At 52.6% G+C, this 27,550-nt stretch overlaps 1 protein-coding gene across 3 annotated transcripts in view; it reads right to left on the reverse strand.

Moving 5' to 3' along the window:
* Positions 1 to 618: 618 nt before the first annotated feature.
* The window catches only part of CTNNBIP1 (catenin beta interacting protein 1), a 45,838-nt gene continuing 18,906 nt past the window's right edge, over positions 619 to 27,550 (reverse strand). The window contains exons 1-5 of one of the 3 annotated variants that reach the window (XM_063106659.1): positions 26,762 to 26,811; positions 23,472 to 23,556; positions 18,528 to 18,648; positions 17,757 to 17,847; positions 619 to 927 (exon numbers count right to left, since the gene is read on the reverse strand). In XM_063106659.1, coding sequence (XP_062962729.1) covers positions 869 to 927; positions 17,757 to 17,847; positions 18,528 to 18,623 — 246 coding nt within the window. In that variant the 5' untranslated portion in view covers positions 18,624 to 18,648; positions 23,472 to 23,556; positions 26,762 to 26,811 and the 3' untranslated portion in view covers positions 619 to 868. Of the gene's footprint in view, positions 928 to 17,756; positions 17,848 to 18,527; positions 18,669 to 23,471; positions 23,557 to 26,761; positions 26,812 to 27,550 lie in introns of those variants that run through there. The other 2 variants (XM_063106657.1, XM_063106658.1) reach the window with 2 other exon arrangements.

The following is a 27,550-nucleotide window of genomic DNA, read 5'->3' on the forward strand; positions in this document are numbered from 1 at the left end:
AAGCTCTGGGCTGCTTGTTCAGGACAACACAAAGCTCCCTGGGGGCCCTGTCTTCCAGCTGTTGACCCTGCTCAGGGTCCTTGGGGTCCCCTTGCTGGTGGAGGCAGGTGTGGTCATTAAAGCAAATGCACTCTCCAGGTGGACCCCATCCTCTGCAAGCAGCCCAGTGGGGGTGAATCCATGGCAACAGGAGTCATGGGTGAGCCAATGGGAAACCAAACACACATGTCGGAAACCAATCAAATTCAAACACAAACCAAAGAAAGACGTGAAGGCAGCAGCAAGCTCCTTGTGTAATAAATATTGCAAAGCGCACTTGGTTTTTTCTTTCTTTCATTTTTTTTCCAAGTCAAATATAACAACCAATGTCCCAAACCCTGTTTTCTGCATTCAGAAGCTGTTGATATCAGCAGAACACCTGCAGCCAATCAAAGAAAAAACTGTTTCCCATTAACCAACCAATCATAATCCCTGTCCAGTTTAAGCAGCCAATCGGATCTCTTCACATTCCTAAAAAATGACCTAAATAAAGCACCAGAGCTCGGAGAGCTTCCTGGGAAGCCAGATACCGAGGCGCAAATTAAAAAAAAAATAAGAATCAGAAATAAAAATAAAAGGTTTCCGTTGGTCAAGATTTAAAAATAAAAAGATTTCTTCCTGCAGCCAATCACGAGTCCATCCCTTAAAGCCAATCATAAACGCACCACGGTGTCTCCCTTGATGCCAGCCCTGCTGAGTGGCGTGGGGTGGGGTATGTGGTGGGGTGGGGTGGGGGCTCGGAGAGGGAGGGCTGCCACTCAGCTGGCCGAGGAGCCACACCGATCTCTTGGCTCTTGACAGCTTCTAAGGTGTTCCAAGGGGTTTGCAGCTACTGCCTCCGGTCTTCCGTCTCCGACCTGGAAAATGCCATCACCACATCCTCTGCACCTGCAGACCGGGGGACAAGAATTACTGAAGGGCTTCCGGTGTCAGCCTGAAATCAGGACAAGGCAAGGAGGCTGCGGCCCCCCAGATGGAGCATCAGCCCACCAGTATGGTGGTCCTTTCTGCACACAAAGTGCTTCCAAGGAAGGCCAGCTCCCCTCTGGTCTTCTCTGAAGCCTGGCTGGGGGACATGGCCAGCAACCCTGCTGCAGGGCTACAGGGCTGAGGCTCAGAGGCTCATTCAAGGATACACAGCTAAGAAGTGAGCCAAGAAGAGGGCCCAGGTCAGCAAGGTCAGTGAGGTCATCCTTGTTCCAAGGCTGTCAAGGCCAAGGTGCCCTTGGGAACCTCCCCATTTCTTCTCAGGACTCAGGTCTTGATGCCTTTGGAGAATATTGCTCATTGTGATTTTTAATAGCCATTCCCCGTTGCAATGGCTTATCCTTTGCCCAAACCCCACACCTGTTCAAAGGAGCATAGCCAGACCCAACTCCAGGCTGCTGACTGCCTGGCTCCAACAGAGACAGATAATGCCCTCAATCCTTGTTCTTATTTTTCTTAATCCTGAATTTGAGAATCTGGTCTGGGCACTCATGAAATCACTTCCTTTGTCTTGTTTTCCATAAGACAGGCTCTGACATGCAGCCAGAAAAGGCAGGAGGGAGGAGGGAAAGAGCTAGAAATGCTACCCTGCCTCCCCCACCCAAAGTTGCTCAGGAGGAAAGCAGCTGACTGTGGCCTGCAGACTCCTGCAGGGCAAGCGAGGTGACCAGTGGGGTCCCACCCTGACTCCCCAACCCTGGGTCCTGCTGCCCGCTCCCCTTTTCTTAAAGGGGGATTCTTCATTGTGCCTTGAACAGCGACAGTTGGGCTGCCCGTAGCCTTTCTGACGTACTCCTAGTCTGTGCTACTGGAGGAATTTTCCCCGAGGAGGGGGCAGAGCAGAATAGCAGAGATAGGAAAGGCCACCAAGGGTGGGCGGGTGTGGGTGGCATGGGAAACGCAATCAGCACAGTGCTGGCCACCTTTGTCCACACCACAGGGGAGTGTCCCCCACCCTGCAGCCTGGTGCTGACCTCCTCCCTAACTGCTCTGCCACACGGAGACAGGAGGCACCAGCGTGAGGGGTGCTGCAGAAAGAGGGGATAACTACAGGGACAGGGATGTAATGTCAGAGACATGCCTTCCATTTGGCACTAGAGCACCAAGCTGCTGCTAAGGCTAGGGGGACTAACATGGTCACCCGCTGGGCCTTGATGCGGTTGTGCCCTTACCAGCACAACCTCTACTCCTGAAAAGGGAAATAAGCTTCTGGAAAGGGGCTCCAGTGGTCTGGCTTCTTGGGATGGGGCTCCTTTGCTTGAGAAGCCCTGCTAATCCTTCCCATCTTCTCAGGAACATTCTGTTCTCGCCTCAGTCCTAGGACCACGCAATATCACTGCAGGCAAAATTTTCCTAGCAACCAGAGAATCCAAGATTACATCATACCCTGCATGGCAGCTGAGCTGGTTACCTAACAGACGCCGACTTTTCCCAAGTGCTGCCTCCCCAGACCGCTGATCGGGAGGGGGCTGCAGGGAGGCCATGACAGGGGAGCTGTCAGCAGATGGCACCCTGGTGGCAATGAGCGGAGGCAGCCCCCTCGCTTCTTTCCTCGCCTGCCTCGTGGGCTTTCTCGCAGGGACCTGGGGCCTTTGTAGTGAGCTGCCGACACAAAAATAGCACTAGCTGCCCCGGGGGAGAATGGTGAGTCTGCAGAGCGGACAGCCACAGGCTACTCAGAGGAGATCAGACCAAGGGCTCGGGCTCCCACCCTGCAGCCTGCCCTGTGTGGTGCCTGTCCTGTACTTCTCAAGGTCACACAGGGACTCTGACAGCTATTTAACAAGATACCTGAAGCAAAGGATTTACAAGACTCCCACCCTTCCCATGCTGCCAGCTGGCGCCCCGTCCCTGGCTGGGTGGGGAGGCTTGGAGTCCGCAGCCGTCGCTTACAGCCTCCCACTGTGCTGCTGCAGTGAGTGTGGGAAGGACCCGCAGGGCTGCTGCCCATCCTGTGGCCTGTCCTATTCCTAAAGGACTGGGCTGTTTTCCAGTCCTTACACAAGGATCTGCTTTCCTTTGGGACCAAAGAGGGGGCAGGCTCTTGCAGAGCATTCTTTGACCTATTCTTATCATTAGTTGGCCAGGTACTTGTCACTCAACAAAGGCCTGGCCATGAACCCGACAGGCCTCTAGCCAAGGATGCGGATATTCTCCTCCTCTTCTCTGTGAAATTTGGGCCAGTTAACTAACAGGGAGGGTGGGCTGATCAATTAGTTGCCATGATCCAATCTCTCAGAGTTTTAGAGCCAAGAGGGGCTCTGAGGTTATTCCCACAGTCTCACCTTCTCCTCTGAAGACCAGCATGTGGCAGCTCCCTGGGTACTCTTGCTGTCCTAGAAACACCGCAAAAGGGGCAGCAGACCCAGCCTACTGTCACCAGACCAATAGCCAGGTTTCCTGTGCATTTTACAGATGAGGCTCTGTCCTCCCAGTGGTACCTCTGCCGACACTGTCAGAGCTTGGGCTCAGAGCTTCTATTTGTCCCTTCCCACAGATGCGGGTGAGCACAGGAGGGAGAAGCCGATCAGTGTCTCCTGCTCCACACTCTCTAACACGTTAAAAGACAAGGATAGTCAAAACCAGATGATGACATCACAAGAAAAGAGAACTATAGGCCAGTATCTCTTAGGAATACAGATGCAAAAATGCCCAACAAAATGCCAGCAAACTAAGTACAGTAACATAAAATGGATTATATACTCTCACCAAGTGATTTAGTCAAGGAACGCAAGGTTGGTTCAACATCTAAAAATCAATTAATGCAATACACCATATCAATAGAATAAAGGCTAAAAACCATGTAATCACCTTAACAGACAAAAGAAAAGCATCTGACAAAAAGCAATATTTTTTTGGCGGTCGGCCCGTATGGGGATCTGAGCCCTTGACCTTGGTGTTATCACACTGTGCTCTAATCATCCAGTCAGTCCTATCTGACAAAATTTAACATCACTTCATGATTAAAAACGTAAAACAAACTAAAAACAGAAGGGAACTTCCTCAACCTGATAAAGTGTACCTATGAACTATTCATATTTAATGGTGAAAGCTCTCCCCATGAAGATTAGAAACAAGAAAAGATGTTTGCTCTCAGCATTTCTATTTAATATTTTCTTGAAGGTTCATTCCAGGGCAATTAGGCAAGAAAAAGAAATAAAAGGCATCCAGACTGTAACGGAAAAAGTAAAATTATCTCTATTTATAAATGAGGGCCAGCCCCATGGCTCACTCGGGAAAGTGCAGTGCTGGTAGCGCCAAGGCTGTGGGTTCGGATCCTATATAGGGATGGCTGGTGCGCTCACTGGCTGAACGTGGTGCAGACCATGACGTGCCAAGGGTTGCGATCCCCTTACTGGTCAAAAAATTAATAAATAAAAAATAAATTACATGATCTTAAATGTAGAAAATCCTAAGGAACTCACTAAAGAACTATTGAACTGATAAACAAAAGCTGGCCAGTTAGCTCAGTTGATTACAGCATGATGCTGATAACCCCAAGGTCTGGGATTCAATCCCTGTATGGGTAAGCAATAAATAAATAAGTTACAATATCAATACGCAAAAATCAATTGTTCTTTCTACACACTAGCAATGAATAATCTGAAAATGAAATTAAGAAAATAATTCCATTTACAATAAATAATAATAAAATACTTGGGAATAAATTTAACAAAGTGCAACATTTGTACTCTCAAAAGTACAATCCCCACATCAGGTAATTGCAAAAAAAAAAAAAAAAAAAAAAAATCTTTGTTGAAGGAAAGTCAACACAATCTCTATCAAAATCCCAGCTGCCATTTTTGTAGAAATTGACAAGCTGATCCAAAAATTCATATGGAAACATAAGGGACTCAGAAGATCCAAACAATCTTGAAAAGGAACAAAATTGAACTCACATTTCCTGATTTCAAAACTTACTATGAAGCTACAGTAAACAAGACTGGGTGGTACTGGCAAAAAGATCAATGAAATAGAACTGAGTTCAGAAACTAATCCTTCCATTTATGGTCAACTGACTCCTGATCAGGGTGCCAAGACAGTGGGAAAGAACGGAATGAATGGTGCTGGGCAAATGAATATTCACATGCAAAGAATGAAACTGGACCTTTTCCTCACACCATGTATAAAAATTAGCTCAAAACGGATCAACAACCTAAACACAAGAGATAACGTTACAACAATATTACAAGAAAACACAGGAACAAATCTTTACGATTTTGCATTAGGAAATGGTTTCTTAGAAATGATACCCATAGCACAAGCAACAAAAGAAAAACATAGATAAATCGAACTTTATCAAAATCAGGGCTTGCCCGTTAGCTTACTTGGTTAGATAGCGTGGTGCTGATAATACACCAAGGTCAAGGGTTCAGATCTCCACAGGGGCCAATCACCAAAAAAAAAAAAAAAAAAAAAAATCAAAACTTTTGTGCTTTAAAAGATTACACAAAAAGACAACTCACAGAAAGGGAAAAAATATTTACAAATCATATGCCTAGTAAGGGACTGTCATCCAGAAGATATAAAGAACTCTTACAACGCAATAATAAAAGTCAAATAACCCAATTTTTAAAAACGGGCAAAGACTTGAATAGACATTTCTCCAAAGAAGACACACAAATGGCCTGTTGAGCATGAAAAGATGCTCCACATCCCCGGTCACTATGGAAATAGAAATCAAAATCACAATGAGATATTATTTTTCACACCCACTAGGATGGCTCAAAGGAACAAGAAACACAGTAGCAAGTGCCGGTGAGAACGTGGAGCAACGGGGACCCTCATGTGCTGGTGGGAACGGCAGACTGCATGCCTGGCCGCCAAGCATGCTCACTCGGGCCCCTGCATCCTCCGGTCCCTCAGGCCAAGAGCCCTGGGGACTTCCTGATTCCTCTCTCTCACACATACACCCTACATAAAATGCAACAGCAAATCCTTTTGACGCTACTTGTAAAATACACACTGATGTGCCACCATTACCCCTACCACCACCCTGGTCCAGGCCACCACTAGCCCTCACTGGACTCCTGAATCCCTGTTTCCCTCAATCTCCCAACTCTGGCCCATGATGGACCACTCTCACACAGCAGCCAGAGGGAAGTTTTTAAAAACTTCAGTCAGCTCCTGCCATGCTTTTGCTCAAAACCTTCCACAGGCTTCTTACTGCAAGATTTCTTATCACACCTCAAAGTAAACACCAAACACCACACCATGGCCTGCAAGACCCAGCGTGACCTGGTCTCTGACTGCCTCTGTGCCTCCATTTATACAGCTCCCACCACCCACTCTGCTCCAGCCACATGGACCTCTTGGCTGTCTCCAGGCACATGTAGCTTGTGCCTCAGGACCTTTGCACTTGCTATTCCTTTTGCCTCCATGCTCTTACCCAAGTCATCTCACAGTCCCTGCACTTCATGGAGGTCCTCTCTAAAATGGTGCCCTGGTCTCAATCCCTCGGGTGACTGAGGTCTTCTTAAGCACCTGCAGCACCACCCACAGAGTTATGTATTGATCTGATGAGCGTTTCCCCACTGGAAGGTACATCCCATGTGATCAGGGACTTTGTCTCATTCACTGACATATTCACAGCACCTGGGAAATTTCCTGGGACACAGGATGAATCCTTATTTTATAGAAGAGGAACCTGGACTTCAAAGAGACTAAGCAACTCAGTGAATCAGAGGGAGAGAGAGGACTCAGACCTAGACTGCGAAGCCCATGCCCAAGAGGAACTTTGCCATTTCTTCTTAGAAGGGACATAACTGACCTGCCCAGTCACCCAGAGCACTGAGGCTCATCAGGCCTCCTGGCAGAGACTGGACCCATCCATTTGTCCCTATCAGAATGGAACTAAGACCCAGCATTTAAAAACACTGCCAAAGCAGCCCAGGGATGCCGTGGAGAAAATTCAACATGGAGCCCAGAGCGCCAACCTGGGAAGAACCCTGACCCTGACTCTGATCCCCTCACCCTCACTCTCTGCCCTCCCTGACCTCACCCTCACCCCTGCCTAGTGCTCTGTCAGACGCCTCACCAGCCCCATGGCTCACGGGCCTCAGAAAGCAGGGCCAAGACGCGGGTGAGGGCACAGCTCTCTGAACCAGGATAGGGCACCCAGCAGGCCTTCCCATCCCACGCCGAACACCAGCTTTGCCCCTTTAATGGAGCCCAGTCAAGTGACTCGGGAGAGAAAAATGACAAGTATGCGGGAGCTTAGAAAAGGGAAGCTGGCCCCTCACTGGGGGCGGGTGAGACAATGGGGTCACTGGTCTGTCTGCAGCTCAGGATGAATCCGCAGCAGCAGCGTTGGAAGCCCAGCTCCACTCATGCCAGGGTTCACCCAGGGCCCAGAAGCAGCCCACCACAGGGAGCTGAGTGATCTGGAGAAAGCCCCCAAGGGACTCTGACACAAACCCCAAAGTGTGCTGAGAATCCCTCTTGCTGTTTGAGGCTCTAAGCTGAAGTCTTTTGAAAGTCCTTTCATGAACACACTGGGCAGCTCAATGCGTTTCCTGAACTGCCAGAGCATGCCCACATTGGCCATGGGATTATCGTTGGGTCAGTGGTGATAGCAGATGAAAAAGAACAGAAAAAAGGAACATGGAGACGCTACAGCCCTGAAGGCCGATCCACGGAGCAAGGGGATTTCACAGACCTGGCCAGGGAAATCCTAGCGGAGCCCCCTGCCCTTTTCCAGAAGATCACAGTGGAGCTCAGTGCTGCACTACCCCTAATTTGCATACCAGGCAAGAGGCTGGTCCCAGGTCATATGGGTGGAATGTGGCAAATGCAGGCCTGTGACCCTAATCTGCGGACCCTGCCACCCCTGGACCTATCCCACAGGGATGGGGTCTGCTTTCAGAGCCAGGAGGAAGGCTCCATCCTGCCTTCATTCCACCAAAGCGCTGGGTACAGGAGGGGCAAGCCGACCCCCACCACCACCCCCAGAGTTCTTCCAGCTCCGGGATCCTACAAAGTCCAGCTCAGAGCCAGGTGCTCAAAGGTGGCCAGGGAGAGAAAAGCAGCCCTGAGGGCAAACCCTATCCCCCAAATTGAGGAGGGTACAAAAAGCCTGATTCAGCTCCCAAAGGCTGCAGGTCTGAGGCCCCAGAAACCAGGCAGGGCACAGCCCTGTACGATGTCACTGGAAAAAAGGGGGACTCCCAGCAGGGGCATCTGCCATGGGTAAACATGCCCACACCACCCAATTCAGAACACCCCCCCTCCCCCGCCATTTGCCCCAGGGTCCAGCAGCCTCTGTCGCACCATCCTGCAGGACCACTGAAATCCCTGCCCCTTCAATGGACAGAGCTTCCCAGGACTATTCCAGCATCAGACATTCCAGGGTCAGGTACCTCCTGGCCTCCTGAACTCCTATGGGGCCCTACACCTTCCTAACAAGGGTAAGCCAATAGGGCCTGAAAACTCAGAAATACAACCCTGAAGGCCCAGAGTCTGCACATTCCCACGGCTGAAGGAGGGAACCTCCTTTGCAAGTCACCATCAGCATAAGAAGTTAACTTTGGCTAAGTGCTTCAAAATTGTTCAGGGAACGCCACCTGCCATGTCCCGGGCCTATCCTTGACACACTCGGCAGACAGGCCAGAGAGGAAACACGACCACATGCTCCCAAGTGTCCAGGGTCATTCCCATTCTGGACGTTCTATCCCATTCTCTGCCCATATGACTTCCGGTTGCGGTACCTTCTCTTCCCTGCTGAGCTCATTACCTTGCTGTCAGTACCAACTAGAGCCTGCTACCTGGCTACCCAAAACTGCAATGGCTTAACTACCAGCTCTGGGGACATGCTGCCTGGAAAAACAGGTCCTAGATGTTCCTCCAAAGGGAAGAGTTTCTGAGGGGAATAGGTTCTAGCCACCCCAGACTGGGCCTCTTCCCAGACAAACCCAGACCCCCTGGGTGGCACATGCTGTTTTTACAGCCCAGGGTTACAAGCTGGGTGTTCTATACGTCTCAGCTCTGATGCCCCAAAGTTCCCAGGAGATAGCTTTTACCCAGAGACAGCATGACACTCTGGTTGCTATGGGGACAGAGGCCACTGATCCACCAAGGTCTCAGCAGCCAAAGCAGCACCAGGCTCTGTGGCGCCTACTGGGCTCCAGGCTGACAACCACCACTCCCAGCACATGAGGCCACTGGGGCAGCAGCAGCCAGTGCCATTTCACATGAGCTGAGATGCCAAGCCAGACCCAGCAGAGGGGCTGGACCTCCTGCCCCAGCCAACAAGAGCTCAGGAAGCAGCTGAAGGCCCTTCTCAGGCTTGGGCTCCATTGGTGTACCCCAGTACCAAGACTGAGCAGGTGGTACTCAGGCCTGGGTCTGACGCTGACTACCTATGTGTCCAATGAGAGGCCCTTGTACATCCAGCCTCGATTTACTCGCCTGCAAAATGTGATGAACAGCATCTATCCCACCAATCTAACTGGTCACATGATAACGTCCACAGTGTAAAGCATCATAAACAACATCTTGTGCGGTCACAACTTGGGCCTCTATCACACCTGCTCTCTGCCCATCCCAGATGCACTCCCCAAAACCCGCTTCACCCTGTTCCCACCCTCCCACCCCCAGAGGCTGACACATGCTACCCTTGCAGTTTGTCTTCCCAGGTGAGCTTCCAGTCCCCTCATTCGAATTCTTTGGCTCCCCAAAATGTAAGCTCTCCTACACCACAGAGCTCTACTGTGCTGAGAAGGGACAAGATGTGGGAAGAGTGTGTGGGCCCTTCCTTCCAAGGGTCAGGGATGACCAGGTCTTCACCTAAAGTCCTGACATATTCTCAAATTTTAGTGGGCATCAGAATGAAGAATCAAATCATTTTGGGGACTTGTTTGAAATGCAGACTCCCAGGCTCACCTGGCAGGCATTCTGATTCAGTGGGGCAGAGGCGGGGCCCAGGAGTGTGCATTTCCAACAAGTACCCTTGATGATTCAGATGTGGTAGTCTGTGGGCCGTGCTCTAAGAACTTGACGCTACTGTCCCTTGACTACCACCCCCACCTATCAGCCCTCCTTTGCCAATGTTCTGAAACAGAGGTCTGTCCTCACTGCATCCAGCCTGGGGCTCCACTGACCTGTGACCCTCCTGACCCTCCCCTTTCCACACTGTCCTCAGTGCAGCACTCACCAGGGGTCCCCACCCTCCCCGCACTCTGCCTGTTTGTCCTGGGTATCCTTTTCGATTTCACACTTTGTCCTCGCTGACATCCCCAATCCTTGTATCTGCTCCCACGACCTCTGCCCCATCCCTCCTGGACACCCACCAGCTCCTGCCACTCAGAGCTCGTCACCTCCCCCACCCCACTCCCTTTCCTGCCACTCAGACCAGGCACTGTGCCACCTGCCATCATCCATGTGGCCCCTGGCCTCCAACCTGGTGCCTACCTCCTCACCCCTGCCTGCAGGTTCTGTCCTAAATGTCCCACCTCTGAAATGCATCCACATCGTCTCTCACCTGGACATCCCTGTAACCTGCCCTGACCACTCTAAGTGGATGACAGTCCCACCTGGCCAGCCCACTCTTCCTCTTGAGGCCCATGGTGACACCCTGTGCTCTTCAGAATCAACTCTATCCAGATCCCATTTGCCTTTCCAGCCACTCATGGCCCACACAGACAGCACATGAGACTCCCAGGGCTGTGCAAACACCCCACACTGGCATGTGCTGGGCTGGGCTCAGGGACCTTCAGTGTGGTCTCCTCCTCCCCTGGTTTGTCCACACGCATATTTCCACACACACTTTGAGGCCCAGTGCAAACAGCACCTTTTCTCTGAGGCTTCCTGGCTGGACTCCCCTCCCTCAGGATCTGTGGGCCCACAGCTCTGCACATTTGTTTGTGTGTCCGTCTGCCCTGCCACGCCTGCAGCCCCTGGAAGGCACCATGCCCGGTACACAGCAATGATGGGCTGATGTGCATGGAGCTGTCCAAACACTGGACTTAGTGGCCCCTTGATGCCCTGCTCCACGACAGGGGTCCACCTCTTATCGGGGTATCAGGAGATTAATGTAGCATCCTACAAGGGGCTTCAACGACATTGAGGCATCTGTCCTCAGTTCTAAGCAACAGAACCCGTTGTGCTGGGTGAAGAAGGGTGAAAGTCCTTCATGAGCCGGAACAAGATACTGATTAAGCAGTGGGCCCAGCATCTCAGCACATTCCTCACTCTTTCTTGGGACTTTTTTTTCTTTTCAGTGACACAAGTTATATACCAAACCCTCCTGGCTGATTTCTATTTGATTCAATGCATATGTGATTTTTGGTTCAATTTCATTATTATTAGGTTAAAAGTAATTCTCTTGCAAGTTGATTAAAGTTAAAAAAAGATTAGCTTCCCATCCCATAGACTAGAATTCTCCCTGGGCCTGATTATAATTTTAGTAAAAAGTTTGTTATCACCTGGAGCCTCTGAGAGAAGCCTTGAAGCCACACACAGGGAGAGCTGGGACTCATAAACCCCACCAGATCCTCCATGCAGCACAGGGGCCAGTGGTGCTGGCTGCCTGCAGGGAGGAGCCACTCAGAGCAACTCGGCCTCCAGAAGGTTCAGTCTATGTAGTAATCCAACAAATACCTAATCTGTGCCAGAAGCTGGACTAAGGACTTAATGTGTGACTGCGAACGCAGCACAGACCCAGGCTCCCAAGGGCTCCCGACATGACGTGGAAGGCAAGATTGGCCTGGAGCTCCAGGGGCAGAGGGAGGGCGGCAGCTGAGCCTAGGAAGGGTCAGAGAGGACCTCATGAAGGAAGTGAAGGAGCCAAGGCTGGAAGGCCAGGGGGAGGATCCCAGGAAGAACTTCCCACACTGGGCTGTGAAATGGAGATCACACCACCAGCCCCATCCACAGGGCCACAGGGCCGCAGGGCCGCAGGGCCGCAGGGCTGCAGTGCCCACTGTTGAGAGATCAAGGCATAACGAGCAGAGAGCTGGGCTGGCTGTGAAGCTGTGTGAAGGGCAGGCCTTCTTCTCGGAGCCCTGGCTCCCTGCTGGTCTGTCCATGACCATAGCTATTTTAACAAGGTTCCTCGTGTAAGCCTGAGACCAAATGACCTGCTTTAGGCCTTCTGGTAGTATACCCTGCACCAGCAGCCTCAGCTTCCAAAGGGGAAAGCCCACAGAGCCCTGAGAAAACCCAGCTGGCCACGGCTGGGGGAACCCTCCCTGGAACGTCTCTTGGAGAAAGAGTGATCAGAGAGAAGCTGGAACAGGCCTGAGGAGCCACGGTGCCACATGCAGTTTCCAGTGGCAAGAGTGGCAGAGGCAGACCAGGGCTTGTCCCCAGGAGGTCCCAGGGCAGAGAAAGGACAAGGAACTTCCCAGACAAAATGAGCCATGTCTAAGCGGGGTTCCACACAGCCCTGGGACACTCAGACAAGGGCCTGAGGCATGGCATGAGGACCTTGGCTCTGCAAGTGACTGATCTTTGTGAAGCGCCATCAGGGGCCCTATCCCTGGTGCACGCTAGGGCAGGAAGAGGCTGGAGCCCCCAGAGAACCAGCGTATTCAAAGGCGCCTACAGTGAAGGGCCTGGAACAAAAGTCTGCGACGCTCTCCCCAGGCTGTTCTGCCCCATCTGCACAGGATTTGGCCACGCAACCGCCCAAATCACAACAGCTCCTCAGGCAAAACACTGTCCTGCTTGAAAATGCATATGGCCTGGAAGCCACTCCTAGATCCTGTCTTAAAATAAATAATGAAGACACACTGTTCACCACACTTTAGCTACTTAACCTACCCAGAGCTCGTTCACCTCTGTGGGCTGTGGGCCTGTTTTCTCACCTGGAAAGTGGGCCAGACAGCACCTACCTCACAGGGCTACGGTGAGGTTCACCGGGAGGACGCTTGCGCAGTTCTTAGCAATGAACCTGGCAGAGGAGGCACTTAAGGAATGTTTGCCATTATTACGATTAAAAGCAAAAATGAGAAACAAATGTCCAACAGGAAGGGCTTGGTAGATAAATTACGGTCCAACCACACGGCTGCACGTTTTGCAGCCATTGAAGTGTTTTCTTGACAACTGTTTAAGAGCACAGTGAGAGGATCATAAGTGAAAAATGGATGTTAAAAATGGGTATTAAAATGTTTATACTGTGTGAATCCAACTCTGTGATAGAAATATATGCATACATTTAAAAGACTGATAGGAAATTTAACAAAAGGTAATAGTGACCATGTATGTAGTCCTTCAAACTTTTCTTTAAAACTTTTCTGCTGTTTCTACCTTTCTCCAGTTTTCTGCAATGACTATGCATTATTTTATACCCAGGACAAACAATCAATACATGTTATGGAGACAGAAGTACTGACGAGAGGGAACAAACTCAGCACACTGTCGCGCCTGCTCGGGAAGCTATAGCTCTCCCCACCAGTCCTGCAGCTGGCCCTTCTCAGCAAGGCGACTTTCCCAGAGAAGTACTGATTTCCTTCGTTTCAAAGCCAAGTGCTGCCTGGCTGTCAGGTCTGCTCGGCCACCCGCAGGGACCAAGAGCCAGCACTCAAAGAGTTCACTGCCTTTCTGGCAGACCACAGGCCCCCAGCTCCAGAACCCGGTTCATCCATTTGTCCAGGCACGCAGTGAGGGCCCAGTGGGGCCCAGCCCCAGAAATACAGAGACAGAAGCCATAGTTCTAAATTCAAGGAGCTCAGAGACTGGTCAATAGGTGGATCAGGAGATCATGTGGGAGCAGTGCAGCTGAGGTGTGCACGTGTGTGACAGGAGGGCCCAGCGCAGGCTGCAGGAGGCAGGGGAAGGGTTGGGGGTTAGGGCTGGGTGAGGGGCAATTCAGAGGCAGCAAGGTGTGAACACACCTGGCCTGAGTTGAAAGCTGAAGGCCACTCACTTTCACTGTGGCTGTCTACGATGTGAGGTCATGGTGTCAGGGCAGGGGTCTTGCTCACCATGCTAAGGGGACTGGATTTTCTCCTCAAGGCAGCAGGGAGCCACTGAAAATTTTTTTTTTTTTTTTTTTTTTTACAAATATACCGCCACTGAAAATTTTTAAATGGGGGAGAGACCTGCTGATGTCACTCTGAACCTTCAAAAGTCACTCTGGCTGTGGAAGTGGAGGGTGGACCAGAGGGGGCAAGAAGAGAAGTGGAGATGCCAGTTCAGAGCTGTCTGCAGCATCGAGACGAGAGTTACTATGGGCTCAGACCAAGATGGGGTTCCAACCAAGAGGGAGAGGATGAGGCAGATTAGAGGAGCATTAAGGCAGGAGAATCAAAAGGACTTGGTAAGTGACTGGAGCCTTAGGGAAGAGAAGAGTCAAGGCTGAGTCCCCAGACATGCTGTCATGAAAGACAGTACAGGGAAAGAAGATTCTAGGGCAGGGAGACATTCCATGTCTGGATCTGCTGAGCATAGGTATCTGTGCCAATGTAAAGTTCTGGGGGTCAGCACAGGGGTCTGGGCTGAGGGTGTGTATTCAGAAGGCATTGACCTAAGCTCCCTGCCAAAGTCACAGGAGGGTCTGTGATCTCCTAGGCACAGTGTGAGAAGTGGAAGAGAAGCCAGCAGAGAGGACAGAACCTGGAGGTGCCAGCATGATTGAGGAAGAAGAGGGGAAGAAAATGAAGGGGTGGGGGGCAGCGAGAGAAGGCACAGGGGAGGACATGGGAGGGGAAAGAGGCTGTCATCGGTGGTCTCTGCCCAGCAGAGGCCAGGTGGGCTGAGAACTGGGAGGATCTACCACTGAGTACTGGGAGCCTCTGCTGGAACCATCTGGTAAGCCCCAAAGGCACAGGCCCACATCCCAGGGTCTCCAGCCACTGCCTGGTCCCAGTAGATACTTGACAGAGCTGAGGGAAGGGCGGGAGGGAGAGAGGCCCAGGTGTGGCTGACCGTAGTGGGTGGGGTGCCACTGCGCCCCTCGCTGGTCTCAGGGCCCCAGGTATCAGGTGACTCCAGCCCTGGAGGGGAAGGTGTATGCACCTAAGGGCGGTGGTCAGACCCCCAGAACTGACGCCAAGCACTATTCTGTGGGGGGGGTCTGCACCAGATTGGCAGAGTGTTCAACTCTACCCTGGGCACAGCAGCCTTGAGCATCTGCTGAGAGACAGTGCCACCTAGTGGGCAGGCGGTGCTCATGCCAGGCCCCACCACCTCCACCTCGACTGCTCCAGACCTCAGAGGCTCACCATGCAGGGTCCCTGCCCCTCTGCCCTGGAGGCGGCAGCAGGACACCCCACGGCATAAGTTGAGATTGGCTCTGCCAGTGGAGAAAGTGAGCAGGTTAGAATTTTAGCAGAGATCCATGCGGTTTCCCATATGGGCAGAAGAGCAGGGTCCTGCCCTCAGACTAGTGAGCCCACAGTGGGAGAGACTGGGCCAGTGGAAGTTTTGCTGTTGCTGTGGCTATGTGTTTGTCTGTAGTGTCTTGAGGCAAACAGAGAAAAATCACAGTATGCTAATGAACCTCTTCCAGGCATGCCCAACCCCTCTCCTCCAACTCACAGTCCAGGGGAATTCTCGGCAGCCAGGTCAGAGGTGACCATGTGGAGGTGGGGGCAGTTCACAGGGCACCCCAGGAGCAGAGAACCATGCCTACTACCCCCTCCCCAGCGACTCTTCCCCAGATTCTTCCCCTGCTCCAGGTTCAGCTCCAGGAGGCCCCTCCCCAGAGAAGAAAACAGTGCTTGGGAACTGGCACCTGCACCAGGGCAGAGCCCCATGACATCTGTGGATGTCACCTGCCTGGGGCCCATGGTTGGTCACACCCAGGGCTGTCTTCTGGCTGCTCAGCAATTTTGGGGCCAGGTCAACAGCTAAGTGAGGTCACCGCAACCTCCTTAGACAATGGCAGAGCTCATTTTTACTCTCAACTGTTGGCTCACCTAAACAAGATAAAAAGAGTTCTCTTAAAAATATTTTCTTAAATTTCCCTAATTATAAAAGAAACGTATGTACAGTGTTTAAAAATTAGCTTTACAAAAATGTGTGACCTGGAAAGTGAAAGTCCCTTATATAGTCCTGCTCCTATAAAAATTTTCTATTAACAACCTGATATATATATATATATTCCAACAGCAGTATTGTTCTATACACATACACGTGTGAACGTGTGGGCGGGGGCTGATTTTTTTTCTATACTGATACGTGAGAGTACTTCAAAAATTTCATGGAAAGATAGAATTAAAAAGATAATATGAATCTTTCCATTAACTTTCTGATGTACCTTTGTATAACTCCACAACTTATTTTGATTTTTTCCATTAAGAGTATTCCACTAGAGGCATTCTTACCACCCCAGCTCAAATTCAGGTTAACTCAGTGACACAAAACCAAGCAGGGAGAAAGCTGAGTCCCCAGAGACTCAAAAGCTGAGGGTTTCAGACAGACCTAGCTTCGGAGCCAGGGGAGAGGGCAAGAAACCCAGATCAGCCCTGAAGGAGAAGAGACCTCTCCCAAGAGATCTCAGGAAGGGCGAGGGCAAACTCCACATGCAACAGGCTGCAGCGTCAGTGCAGCGGGCAGGCCTGGGAGGGCACGCCCAGGCAAGCTGTGCGTGGTAAGTGGCTGTCCCAGGGAGCCGCTGGAGCCACCGAGTGCCCTGAAAGATTTCTGCTGAGTTGGGTGCATAGGCTGGGTCACACCCAGCAACAGCGTTTGGGAACTGGTACCTGCACCAGGGCAGAGCCCCGTGACATCCAGAACAAGGGCTGGCTGGCGATCTAGGTCAGCTCCAAGACATGCAGCCCCATGTGCCAGACTGGCAGTCCTCCCTGCTAGCCTCGTGGCACAGCAAATACACCCATCAGCACTCTGCTTCTGGGAGTGCACTTGTGCCTGGACATGCCACAGGTTGCAAGATTTTATGGCCAATATTCCAACAAAGCATAAAAAGAATAAGAGGAAAGGTCAATATAGAGATGCTGGTCAGAATACTGGGCTAAAATGTTAGGATAAGCCTTCCAGAGAGGGACAGCCTCGATAAGCAGACAAGGGACATGGAGCTGCCCAGCAGCCTGGTCGGTTACGGTGAGAGGACACTGAAGAGCCTGGCTCTGGAGCTGGGATGCAGGTTTGCCTCCCAGGACTCCCCAGTAACTGGCAATATGACCAAGCACAGTGACTTATTGCTTCCTAATCCCAGTTCCCTTGCCTGTTGGTAGCTAGCCACAATTAAATGAAAAGATGCATATCGCACACTTAGCACAGTACCTGCTAAACAATGAACACTCGAATGCTACCTGTGGCCATGATGGCTGGTTGAGGTCATCCATAAAAGATATAACTCCCTCGGGCACACAGAGCTGTCCAGGGCATTTGGGGAATCCCCTCTGGCCACAGCCAGAACCACACCAGCCACAGTGTGGCAATGGTGACAGCACTGTCCTAGCACACAAGGGCAGTTTCGCTCTACCTGGACAGGGTGCTGCTGGGTGGCGGGGCAGGCCAAAAGTTAAGCAAACTCAAGAACCAGAGTCTCTGCAGTTACAACACCTCCATTTCTTGCCTCCTCCAGGGCCTAGAAAGGGACCTCACCATCTGCCTTGTCTTTGGCTCCTGAGGAGGAGGATAGGCAGAGGGTTCTGGAGGGTCCCAGGGCTCAGCTCTGTGGGTCGGGGGGAGCTGCAGTCCCTCCTTGTCTGCCCTCAGTCTCATGGGTCACCCATCTAGGAGGGCTGGAGCTACACTTTCTAAAGAAACCACAGGGCTGGTGCCCCTGGGAAGGGCTTGGCTGGCCATGCTGGCCCTCAACTCACCCTGGTCGATAGAGTGCTGTGGCAGCTGGCTGAGCTGGCTGTTGACCACCCCTGCATAGGTGCGCAGGAACTCCTCCTCACTGGCTGTCAGCTGCAGGGTGAGAGAGCTGCGGGTAAGGGACAGCATGCACCTGCTCCCTGAGAGTCACCTGCACCCCCAAGGCCCCCACCCAGGTTCGCCTGGTTCCTGGGTGGTGCCACCTCCTTTGTTCTCTGGGCTTCTATTCCTGAGATTTGACTCCTTTGGTTACAGAGCAAGCACACTCCTCACCCACCCTGCACCCATGCCTGAAACTTGGTCCATGGGGTCACAGGCCTTGCCACGCAGATCGAATCTGAGATCAGAGTCTAGCCTAGCGCAGGGCCGGTACAAGACACAGGCCCTGCCTGGAAAGTTAATGGCCATTCTTAATCCTCTCTCTTTTTGAGACAGACCCCTGCACCTGCCTGTGCCATTACTCTCAGTGCCCGTCCTACCCAGTTGCCCCTCGGATACCCCTGGGAGAGAAGACTCTCAGGGGTCGGGAAGGGGGAAAAAAGGAAGGTCAGGGCTTTTACCCACCTAGTCCCAACATGGCATAAGGATCAGGAGACATCTCAGCAGTGCCTCCAGAACTGTACATGCTGGGCTCTGAGCCAAACCACAGGCCCAGCAGTTCCCTCTTCAAACCATGGCTCCCTAGGAGGTAGCTGCAGTCCCCTCCATCCTCCATCAGGGCAGAAGGCCTCTTCCCTAGGGGGCCCGTTGCTTGACACCCCACAGTCACTCACGTTTGATCCCATCTTTCTCAGCATGAGCAGCACTCGGACCTTCTGCTGAATGTACATCTCCTCCGGACTCTTCCCGGGAGCTCCCTCGCGGTTCATCCCCCTGGCCCAGCTCTGGGGACTCCTGTAGAGCAAGAAGCAGCACTGAAGGGAAAGGGTCAGAATGAGACACAGTCAGATATGGACACCTGCTGGGTGACCCACACACTTCTCAAGCAGCCCTTTCCCACCAGAGGTCTCATTTCTAATATTACAGAGCAGAGGGCAAGATGCCTGCTTCCTCCCTCGCTCTGCTGGCCACAGCCAGTTAGACTGCGCAGCTCTGTTCTAGAGCAGGTGCCACAGGGGGGCTGGCCTGCCTGCCACCTCTGTGCATGGAGCTGCTGAGCCCAGGGAGACTGTCCAGCTCTGCCTCCCAGCCACCCTTGCAATGAGGCTCCTGCTCTAAGCCACAGGAGATGGGGTGCACGAAGCCCTAAAAGTCCCAGTTTTACAAAGCAAGCAGCTCCACAAGCAGCTGATTGGGGTCTTTGGCTTGAGATCAGTGCCCAGCCCCCAAACACCAAAATAGCTTCCTGTACAAAAGCCCCCGATCGGTTCGAGAGGCCAGCTCCTGGGCTGGGCTCCAGGGAGTCCCTTGATGGGGAGAGGCTGGCCCAGGGCTGTGGGGCACAGGGAGCCAGCCGGGCTTGCTACTGCCACCCTCACAAACCCACCACACCAGTCAGAGGGCGGCTTCTACAGGCAGGTGTGAAGGTCAGCAGCTGTGTCCAGGTGCAGCAGGGACCTGACCTGCAGAAAGGCCCAGGAGAGAAGTCCAGAGTGTCCTCCCTCCAGGAGGAGCTGGAGGAGAGGAAGCCGGGCGTGGAGGGGCTTGGGTTACACACTTGTAACTCCTGGATGAGTCAGAAATAACACAGCAGCTGGTGGGGTGGAGCCTTACCAGCCCCCGTGCCAAGGAGTTGCGCTCGGAGAACCAGGGAACTGGGTTGGCGGGCCGAGGACACTCCTCACCCCGTCCACCCTCAGGGGCCGGCCAGCCCTGGCCAGCAGGCTCTCCCAGGCAGGGCGGCTCTCCATACAAAGGGCGGACTCCACAATGTGCCAGCACCTGGGCAGCAGGCTCCCTGTCGGTACTTGTCAACTGCTTATTCCCCATAAGCAAAAAGGGGCTGTCATCCTAAAAGCCCAACAATAGGCTAGAAGACTGGCCAGTTGGGGCTCATGTAGCAGCTGTGTGCTTGATCTGGCACAGGCCTTCCTTCAGTGCCTTCCTTCCCAGGTAAAGGCCCAGACTCCTTCCTCTACTGTCTGCTCCTTTTCCACCTCCTCCTGGGCTCACAAAGGGCCAAATTAACAACTAGGAAAGAGAAGTAACCCCGCCTCTGAGGAGGTAGTCCCAGCCATGCCCAGGCAACCCTCATTTCCTGCACAGCTGGGCAGGAAAGCTCGGTTCTGGGATGTCACTTCTTGCTTCTCACCCATGCAGCACTGTGGTCTGGGGCCGGACTCCACTTGGCCTGCATCCCGGCTTTGAGCACACATTGTGTGGTCTCCATCTCCTCCCCAACAGCCACCTCAATTCTATGTGGCCTCCTCATGATCCCCCCACTTCCGTCCTCATCCTTTCCTCTACATAGTAGCCAGAATGGTCTATAAAGACACCAGGACAGATGGCATCGCTGCCTGCTTAAGCCCGCCTGTGAACATACCTCAGTCTCTGCTGGGACCCCGCGAGGCCTGCCCGGTCAGCCCTGCCTCCCTTTCTGCCTGCCTCTCCCTACTCTTGCCCTTGCTCTGCCCTCCTGGCCCCCGATCTGTTTCTAGAACATGCCGAGAAGTTCCCTCTCCCCAGCAGCCTCTGCACTCAGTGTCCCCTCAGCCTGGAACTGGATATTTTCATCCTTCATCTCAGCTTAAAGACACCTTCCCAGGGAAGCCTCTCCAGAAGCAGCTCTGCGCCCCACCCCAGACCCTCATCATGGAGCCCTGACTTGTTATCCTGATTCTCTGCACGTGCCCTGCTGGGGTACCTGCCTATTGTCTCTCCCTCTACTCCACTGGAAGGCCAAGGTTGAGTCTGCTTCCCTCACCCCTGTCCCCAGGGCCTAGCACCCAGCAGGCACTTCATAAATGCTGCCAGGATGGCTGAATGGAAGGGCAAGACAGCCCATGGTCTCCCTAAAATAGTCTCTCTACAACATCCACGTCAATTTAGGGCCAAATGCCATTGTGTTAAAAGAGACTGAAGTACCTAACCCAGTCTCCCAGAACCAAATCTAGCTTTTCCAAAGGACTCTCATTTTCAAGGTGATTAGTGTGCCCTGAACTAGTGCATTCTCCAAAGGATGCTGGAAATGCTCAATTAAGCCTTCAGACTGGGAGTAAGGGGGCTTCCAGGAGTAAAACTCTTCCAACGCTGTCCTGTGTGGAATACAAGGGACTGGCCACTAAGTGTCGCCACACACAAAGCTCAGCGCTGCAGTGCGTGGTTCCCATCCCCAGCAGGCTCACGGAGGCTCCTGACCATGCTTCAAACTGGCCAGTCCTAGCCAGTGTAGGAAAGTGATCACTCCTGCTCTGGCTCTCCTTATCCCAATCCTCCCATCACCGGCCACACTCCAGTCATTCCAAGAGCCAGCCCCACCCAGGCAAGAAGTAGTGTCTGGTTTTTGCTGTCGCCTTCCCAGGACCCTGTGGTCCTGGCACACATAGTAGATGTGTACTGGAAGAACGTCTGTTCTGCATCACAGAACCATTCTACATAGGGCCTATTTTACAGAATTTTGCTTGTCTAACAATCCCACCCTCCATACCCCGTACAGATTGGTGCCGTCCGTCTTTGCTGCTGCAGCTCACTGTCTCTGGGGACAGCTCATGCTGTGATTACTAGGCGCCTGTGGCTGGCCTGGTGTGGACCTAGTATGTTGTTGGGGCCTGAATGGGTCTTCAGAGCCAGGTTTCTCCCACTTCAACATACTTCTCTGGCAGAGGCCGTTTCTTAAACTGACTCTTCTTGCATCAGGGAAAACTCCTGACTTGTCATTTCTAGAAATTCTGGTCACCTAGTATTCTCCAAGCTCTAGTTTGAGCCGATTCCACCCTGCTGCCTGACAGAGAAGGAAAACCAAGGGCTGGATCTGGGGCAGAATGGGGCCAGGAGCACGTCCCCACCCTTCACACGCCAAACCAAATGGACTAGAAACGTCATGCCTGGTTTATATAATTCTGTCCTAATTTGCAGAAGTGTGTCAAAGCGAAGAAAATTAATAATTGAAGAGAATAAATCATAACCAACCCAAACAGCATGACATTTCAGTCACTGGCGTGCTGCAAGAATGTTAGAGTATGCTTGGATATACTGCTTATCCAAACAAATGTGCTATTAAATTTTCATCACAATTCTGACAAGCAGATTAACTTCACTTAAGAATTCTTATTTTCCCCTGTAGGGATCAAGAATTGGTCTCCATCAAAGTGTGTTTAAATTACATAAGCTCAAATTGCAACTCATTGAGACACACTAATTAATCATCTGGTCCTCGGACGTAGGAGCCAGAAGCAACAATGCTTCTCAGTTACGGTCTCCCAGCTCTTCCCATAAACATCCCATCGCCCAAAATGGGGCAGCGCTTCCCTTCCAAATCCTCAGAAAATTTCTCAGTGTTAGTTGCCCACGTCAAAGAAGAGGAGCCAAAAAAAAAGGAAAACAGGAAGAAACAAAAGGCAACTGTCAACTGTCCTAATGAATGAGGAGGGGAGAGGTTTGCGGTTATGGATTATGCAGTAGACAACCACATGCTGTGTTAAAATAGGTACCACTCCAGAAAATTACATCTGACTGGGCAAATACAATGAAGAGATACTGAGATATATACATTCACTCCAGACACGGAGATGCAACATTGCCACACACACAACTTACACACACACACACACACACACACACACACACACACTGCTGGTTCTGAGCCTGCCTCTCTCTTGAAGGACATTTGGCCGAGCAGGAAAGGACAGTGAGGAAGTGGCTCCCAACCACTGTGAAGGATCCACACGAAATGAGAACTGTGGCTATGACCTGAGAGTCCACACCATATTCTCCAAAAGACACTTGAGGGCATCTGTGAGAGGAACCCTTGAATGCCACACTCCTGTCCAGCCTCTGTAGGGGCCTAATCTCGACCACCACGTGACTTCCAGCTTTTAAGCAGTTGATCTCATTGTAGAAGAATCAGGAGGTAGGGCAGGAGGGCCCCGGAGAGCAAGACTGCCGAATGCAATGTGCAGAAGGTGGAAGCTGGGAGGTTTCGGCTGCATATGTGGTTCTCTGGTCTCTCTCTCTGGGAAATGCAACCCATTGTGAAAAAGAGCTTGGAAAGCTGGCCCCCTTTTGATGGGCATGAGTGGCACTGAAAACAAACACAGCCATCTGCACTCATTCTTATTTATAAATGTGAAGTTAATGCTGTCTGAATACCCACATTTATATAAATCAGACTAATCATTTCAATCCAGGGTGGTCTTGCACCTGCTAGGAAAATATCCAGTAAGCTCAGGCTGGGCCAGACAGCAAGGTGGTCCTCTAGGTACACAAGCCCCCTCTGGCCCGAGTCACAGCACCTGTCTTTTGTTTTGTCCATTTTAAGACACAATGTGATAGATTTTAAGTTTCTACATTTAAAAATGTACATTTACATTTTTACAATGTTTACAGTGCACAAAAATACAATGTCATATATTTGCATGACTTAGTTTATATAAAATATATACCACAACATTCACCACAGGACCCACACATCTGAAGAAATGAGTATTATTAGGGATGAAGGAGAAAGGTAACGAGATAACTTCACAGTCAGCACTTGAGCTTGCTGTCCAAGGCCACCCCCTTCCCCCACCCAATACTGCTCTATGGCCACATTAGGGTCCTTTCCCTCAGGTCCTTACCTGCTTCTGGAAATTAACTTCAGGCAAACAGGTGCTGAACTGTGAAGGGAGGGCTGTGGCCAGGGAGAAATAGGAAGATGCCGCCCTGTGGAAACACAGAACACGGGTCACAGGAGGAGCCAGGAGGGTCCCAACGGCTGCCAGAGTTGGACCTGGAGCACATGCCCCACCCTAAGGGATATGGGACAGCTGGCCAGAAGCTCACAGAGATGAGCTCTGCCGCAGTCCAGAAATACCTGCGTGTCTGGCAAGCCCAGGGAACCTGCACCAACACCTCTGGGATAAGGCGCTGACTGCGGCTCTGCTGGCCTGTCATTTCCGGCTGAAGTGGGTCAGCCTGCTCGACACCACCCTCCTCCCCTTGGGTTAGTCACCACATCTAATTGAGAGACATCATGGACCAGAATGAATCACTCAGGACAGCTGATGGGCAAGTCCTGCACCTGCACGAGACGACGTCCCGCCCAGCAAACACAACACACCGAGCAAGGCACCACTACTCGGTGCCCCGCCTCCTCTGTGCACGACGCTCGCCTTGTGTGCTTGGCAACCGTCTGCCCTTGTACAGGTAAACATCACAGACATACACGCCTGGCCACGGGCCTGCTTGGCCCAAACATGCCCTTCCAGGGATCACAGAGAATTGTGTCTTTTCTTTTGTCTCCCACATACAATCTCACCATTCAGGTCACATGGACAGGTTAATCCAGTAGGAGCGTGGATGGCTGATGGGTGGGAGGCCCAGGAGAGGCAGGTGGGGTCCCAGGGAGCCTTGTCCCCAGCTCCAGTGCCACCACCTCCACTGCAGGGGCCACAGACCTCATGAGCCCCTGTGTGCCCCGGAGCACCTGGATTAGAGGCGGGTTCCCAGCTCTCAGCCGTGATGAGCAGAAGTCCAAGGACAACCCTTTGAAAAGGCAGTTCTGAGGGAAGCGCAGGACCAAGGATAGCTCAGAAACCACGGTCTTCAGTGACTTCTGCAAAGAAAGCTGCTTGCTTACCCAAGGGGCTGAGGAAAATGTGTTTTCCAGAGAAAATGGAATTCAGAAGGCTCCCCTAAAGTCAGACATTGCTCTCAACCTCTGAGTCTCTGTTCTATGTGTCTTCAACCAGCAATGGCCCCGGGTTGGAAGAGCTATCACCCACCACTGTCACCCACCACTTCTACCCCCTTCACCAACAGAATAACCCTACAGGAATAGGCCATTTATAGCAATTAATTGCTCTTTTATTCCTCTAGATATCAAAGCACTGAAATACCAAGGAACCCTGGGGAACTTTCCACCCAAGTTCCCACATTCCTTCAAAAGGAGATGAAAAGAGAGCCCTCTCCCACTTCTGAAGGGTTTTAGTTTCTTCAGCCACCACGACAGCCAATTATCCCTCCTGTCTGCAGGGCTCAGACCCCTCCGAGAAGCAGAGAGGAATGCTGAATTCACGGCTTTAAGGGATGAGGACTGTCCGGGGACTCAGGGTGGTGTGGACGTCGCTCTCCATCATTTCTGAACAAGAGGCCCTGCACTGGGCCAACCACATGCATATCACGCATGGGCCAAGTGAGGAGCTCGGAGGCAGGAGGGAATAAGGCCCAGGGCTTTTCTCTGCACGTGGCAGAGCAGCGGGTGTGCAGAGCTCTGCAAGAACATAGGGGAGGGACAAGCTGCTGGGGGCTCTAAGAAGTCACTGGATCTGGGTCCTGAAGGACGAATAAGAGTTCGCTGGTAAAGAGAATGGGGGAGGCAGAGGGAACAGACATTCGCTGGACAATTACTGAGCATCTACATGTACTATACAGCAGCATGGAGAATACACAGGTAGGCAAAGCAGCCACGGTCTATTTGTAATGAGGGGCTCCTGGTGAGCTGGAGAGACAGACACCAATCAAGTCATACCCAGGGGTAAGTGCATCTCAGACACTGGGACAAAGGACAGAAAGGTGAAGTATAAGGTGCCCTGAAGATGAGCTCCTGGGAGCTTGACCAGCCCTGGGGTCTTCTGAGCTATCACCTGAGGGTGAGGAGGAGCTGGGTGGGAGGCGTCTTCCGTGCTCAGGGGGCGCACACCTGGAAAGGTCCTGAAGTAGGAAGAGATTTGGTCTTTTGGAGCAACTGGAAGAAAGCAGCCTCGGGAGCCAGGGCGAGATGACCCAGGAGCTGGGCCAGGTGGGTCTCTAGGAGGGACAAGAAGTGTTTATGCAGAAGGAAGTCAGTCAGTCAGGTGTGACTTCACGAGACCCATGGCCCAGGTGCAGAAACAGCAGGCGTACAGCAGGAGAGCAGAGAGGAGCCCGGCGAGAGGAGAGGCTGGGGCTTGCTTGGGTGGGGGGACAAAGAAGGGCCGGGAGGAGGGAAGAGTCTGGGGCTGGGGCTGTGGGGAGAGGCCCAGCACATGGGGCTGCCTGGGTAACAGGCTGGATGGCCAGGACTCACCGAGAGGCCCACAGAAGCTCGAAAGCTGAGGGATGGCGTGAGCTGGTTCGTCCTTCCAAGTCAGAGCTACAGAGAACATCTGCAACGGCTTCCGGAGCCAGAGTAGAAACATGGGGACCAGCCAGACCAGGAGACATCAGGGGCACTTTTGAGAGATGCTTGGACTAGGTCTAGGTGGGGGCTCTGGGGAGAAGCAGCACCTGAGGAAGGGCAAGTGTGAGTGGGTGGCCGCGCGGGCAGGCCGTCAGAGAGGGGGCCCGGGCCAGCAGCAGCTGGGCAGTGCAGCAGAGGGCAGGGGCCAGCGGGGAGCCTCTCCAGACTGTGGAAAGTCCATGTGGTCATCAGCCCTGGTCAGCAGATGATCGTGGGCAGAGAGGGCTCTTCCGGGGTAAGCCGGCTCTGGGTGGGTTAACACAGTGCCTGTGTGAGGGTGAACGAGGGGGCAGGGGAGGGGACCCCAGGCAGGAGGAGCTGGGCCACAGAGGGGGAAGGAACAGTGAGGGCAGCCACCAGAGAGGTAGGAAGAGATGGCTTTTCTAAGTGGGGGACAGAGCGGGACCAGGAGGACGAGCTGTGTGCTCTGCCGGCCACCCTTCCCACGTGGGTCAGGCCCCACACATGCTGTCAGGCTCCTGTTCCCATCACAGCACTCATCAATTAACCTTGTGATTGTTTAAAGCCCGCTCCCCCTCCCGTGCCCATCTTCAACAGCCACAGAACTCCAGAGGCTAATCCAGCAGCTGGTGCCCACAGCCCCACCAGGCGCAGCCTTCTCCCTGGGCTGGAGGCCCCTCTCCTTCCAGCACTTCCAGTTCTCAGGTCCCCTCCCTCCCGAGTGTCCTCCTGGAACTCAGCACTCACCCAGAGCTGTCACCCCTCAAGGAGCGGGGGCAGGGCAGTCTTATCTGTCCTTGTTCCTGCGGTCACTTTGCCTGGGTGTTGCCTTCTACCACCCTCAGCATCCAGGCCTGTTAGAGTCTCAATCTTAGTTCTGTCTCCTCCATGTGGGGTCAGCGGACAGTGCTGGGGGCCCAGGCGAGGGTCTCCGCAAGGTCACCGCTCAGAATAGTCTCAAGGAAAAGGAGGGAAAAAGACGGGCTTAACATGAAGCGGGAGGGGGAATCACATCACAAAGGAAGAGAAGGGCAGGGAGCAGAGGAAAGGAGAGAGGGAACAGGCTCTGGGGGAGCAGGAGTCGCTTGCACAGCAGACCTGGGGCCGATGTGACTGCAAATTGGTCATAGCTGGGCCTGGAGGGAAAAGGGGTGAACAGTGACAGCCCCTTCATGCTGGGGCAGTGGGCCAGGGGGAGACAGGATTGCGGACCAGAGGGGAGGACCTGGCTGGGATAGTTAAGAGGACGACTGCCCTCTCCTGAGAACTGCTCCAGGCGAATTCCTCAGCCCAGAAAGAGGAAGGAAGAGAGCAGCCTGCAGGGTGGGGCCACGCTGAGCCCAACAGGGCCTTTCTCCAGGGGCCGAGGCAGCAGGGGGCAGGGGTCTGAAAAGGAAGGGAGCTCAACCGTAAGCCCCGCCAGCCTGAGGCGCATAACATCCAAACAAGGTCCCTGGTCACCAGTTCAGAGTCAGCTGCCTGAGGAGCCCTGAGGAAGAGGAAGACCTGCAGTGGGGAGGCTGGGGAGGAGCCACA

The sequence above is a fragment of the Cynocephalus volans genome, chromosome 8 (genome assembly GCF_027409185.1).
Source record: "Cynocephalus volans isolate mCynVol1 chromosome 8, mCynVol1.pri, whole genome shotgun sequence".
Classification (NCBI taxonomy): domain Eukaryota; kingdom Metazoa; phylum Chordata; class Mammalia; order Dermoptera; family Cynocephalidae; genus Cynocephalus; species Cynocephalus volans.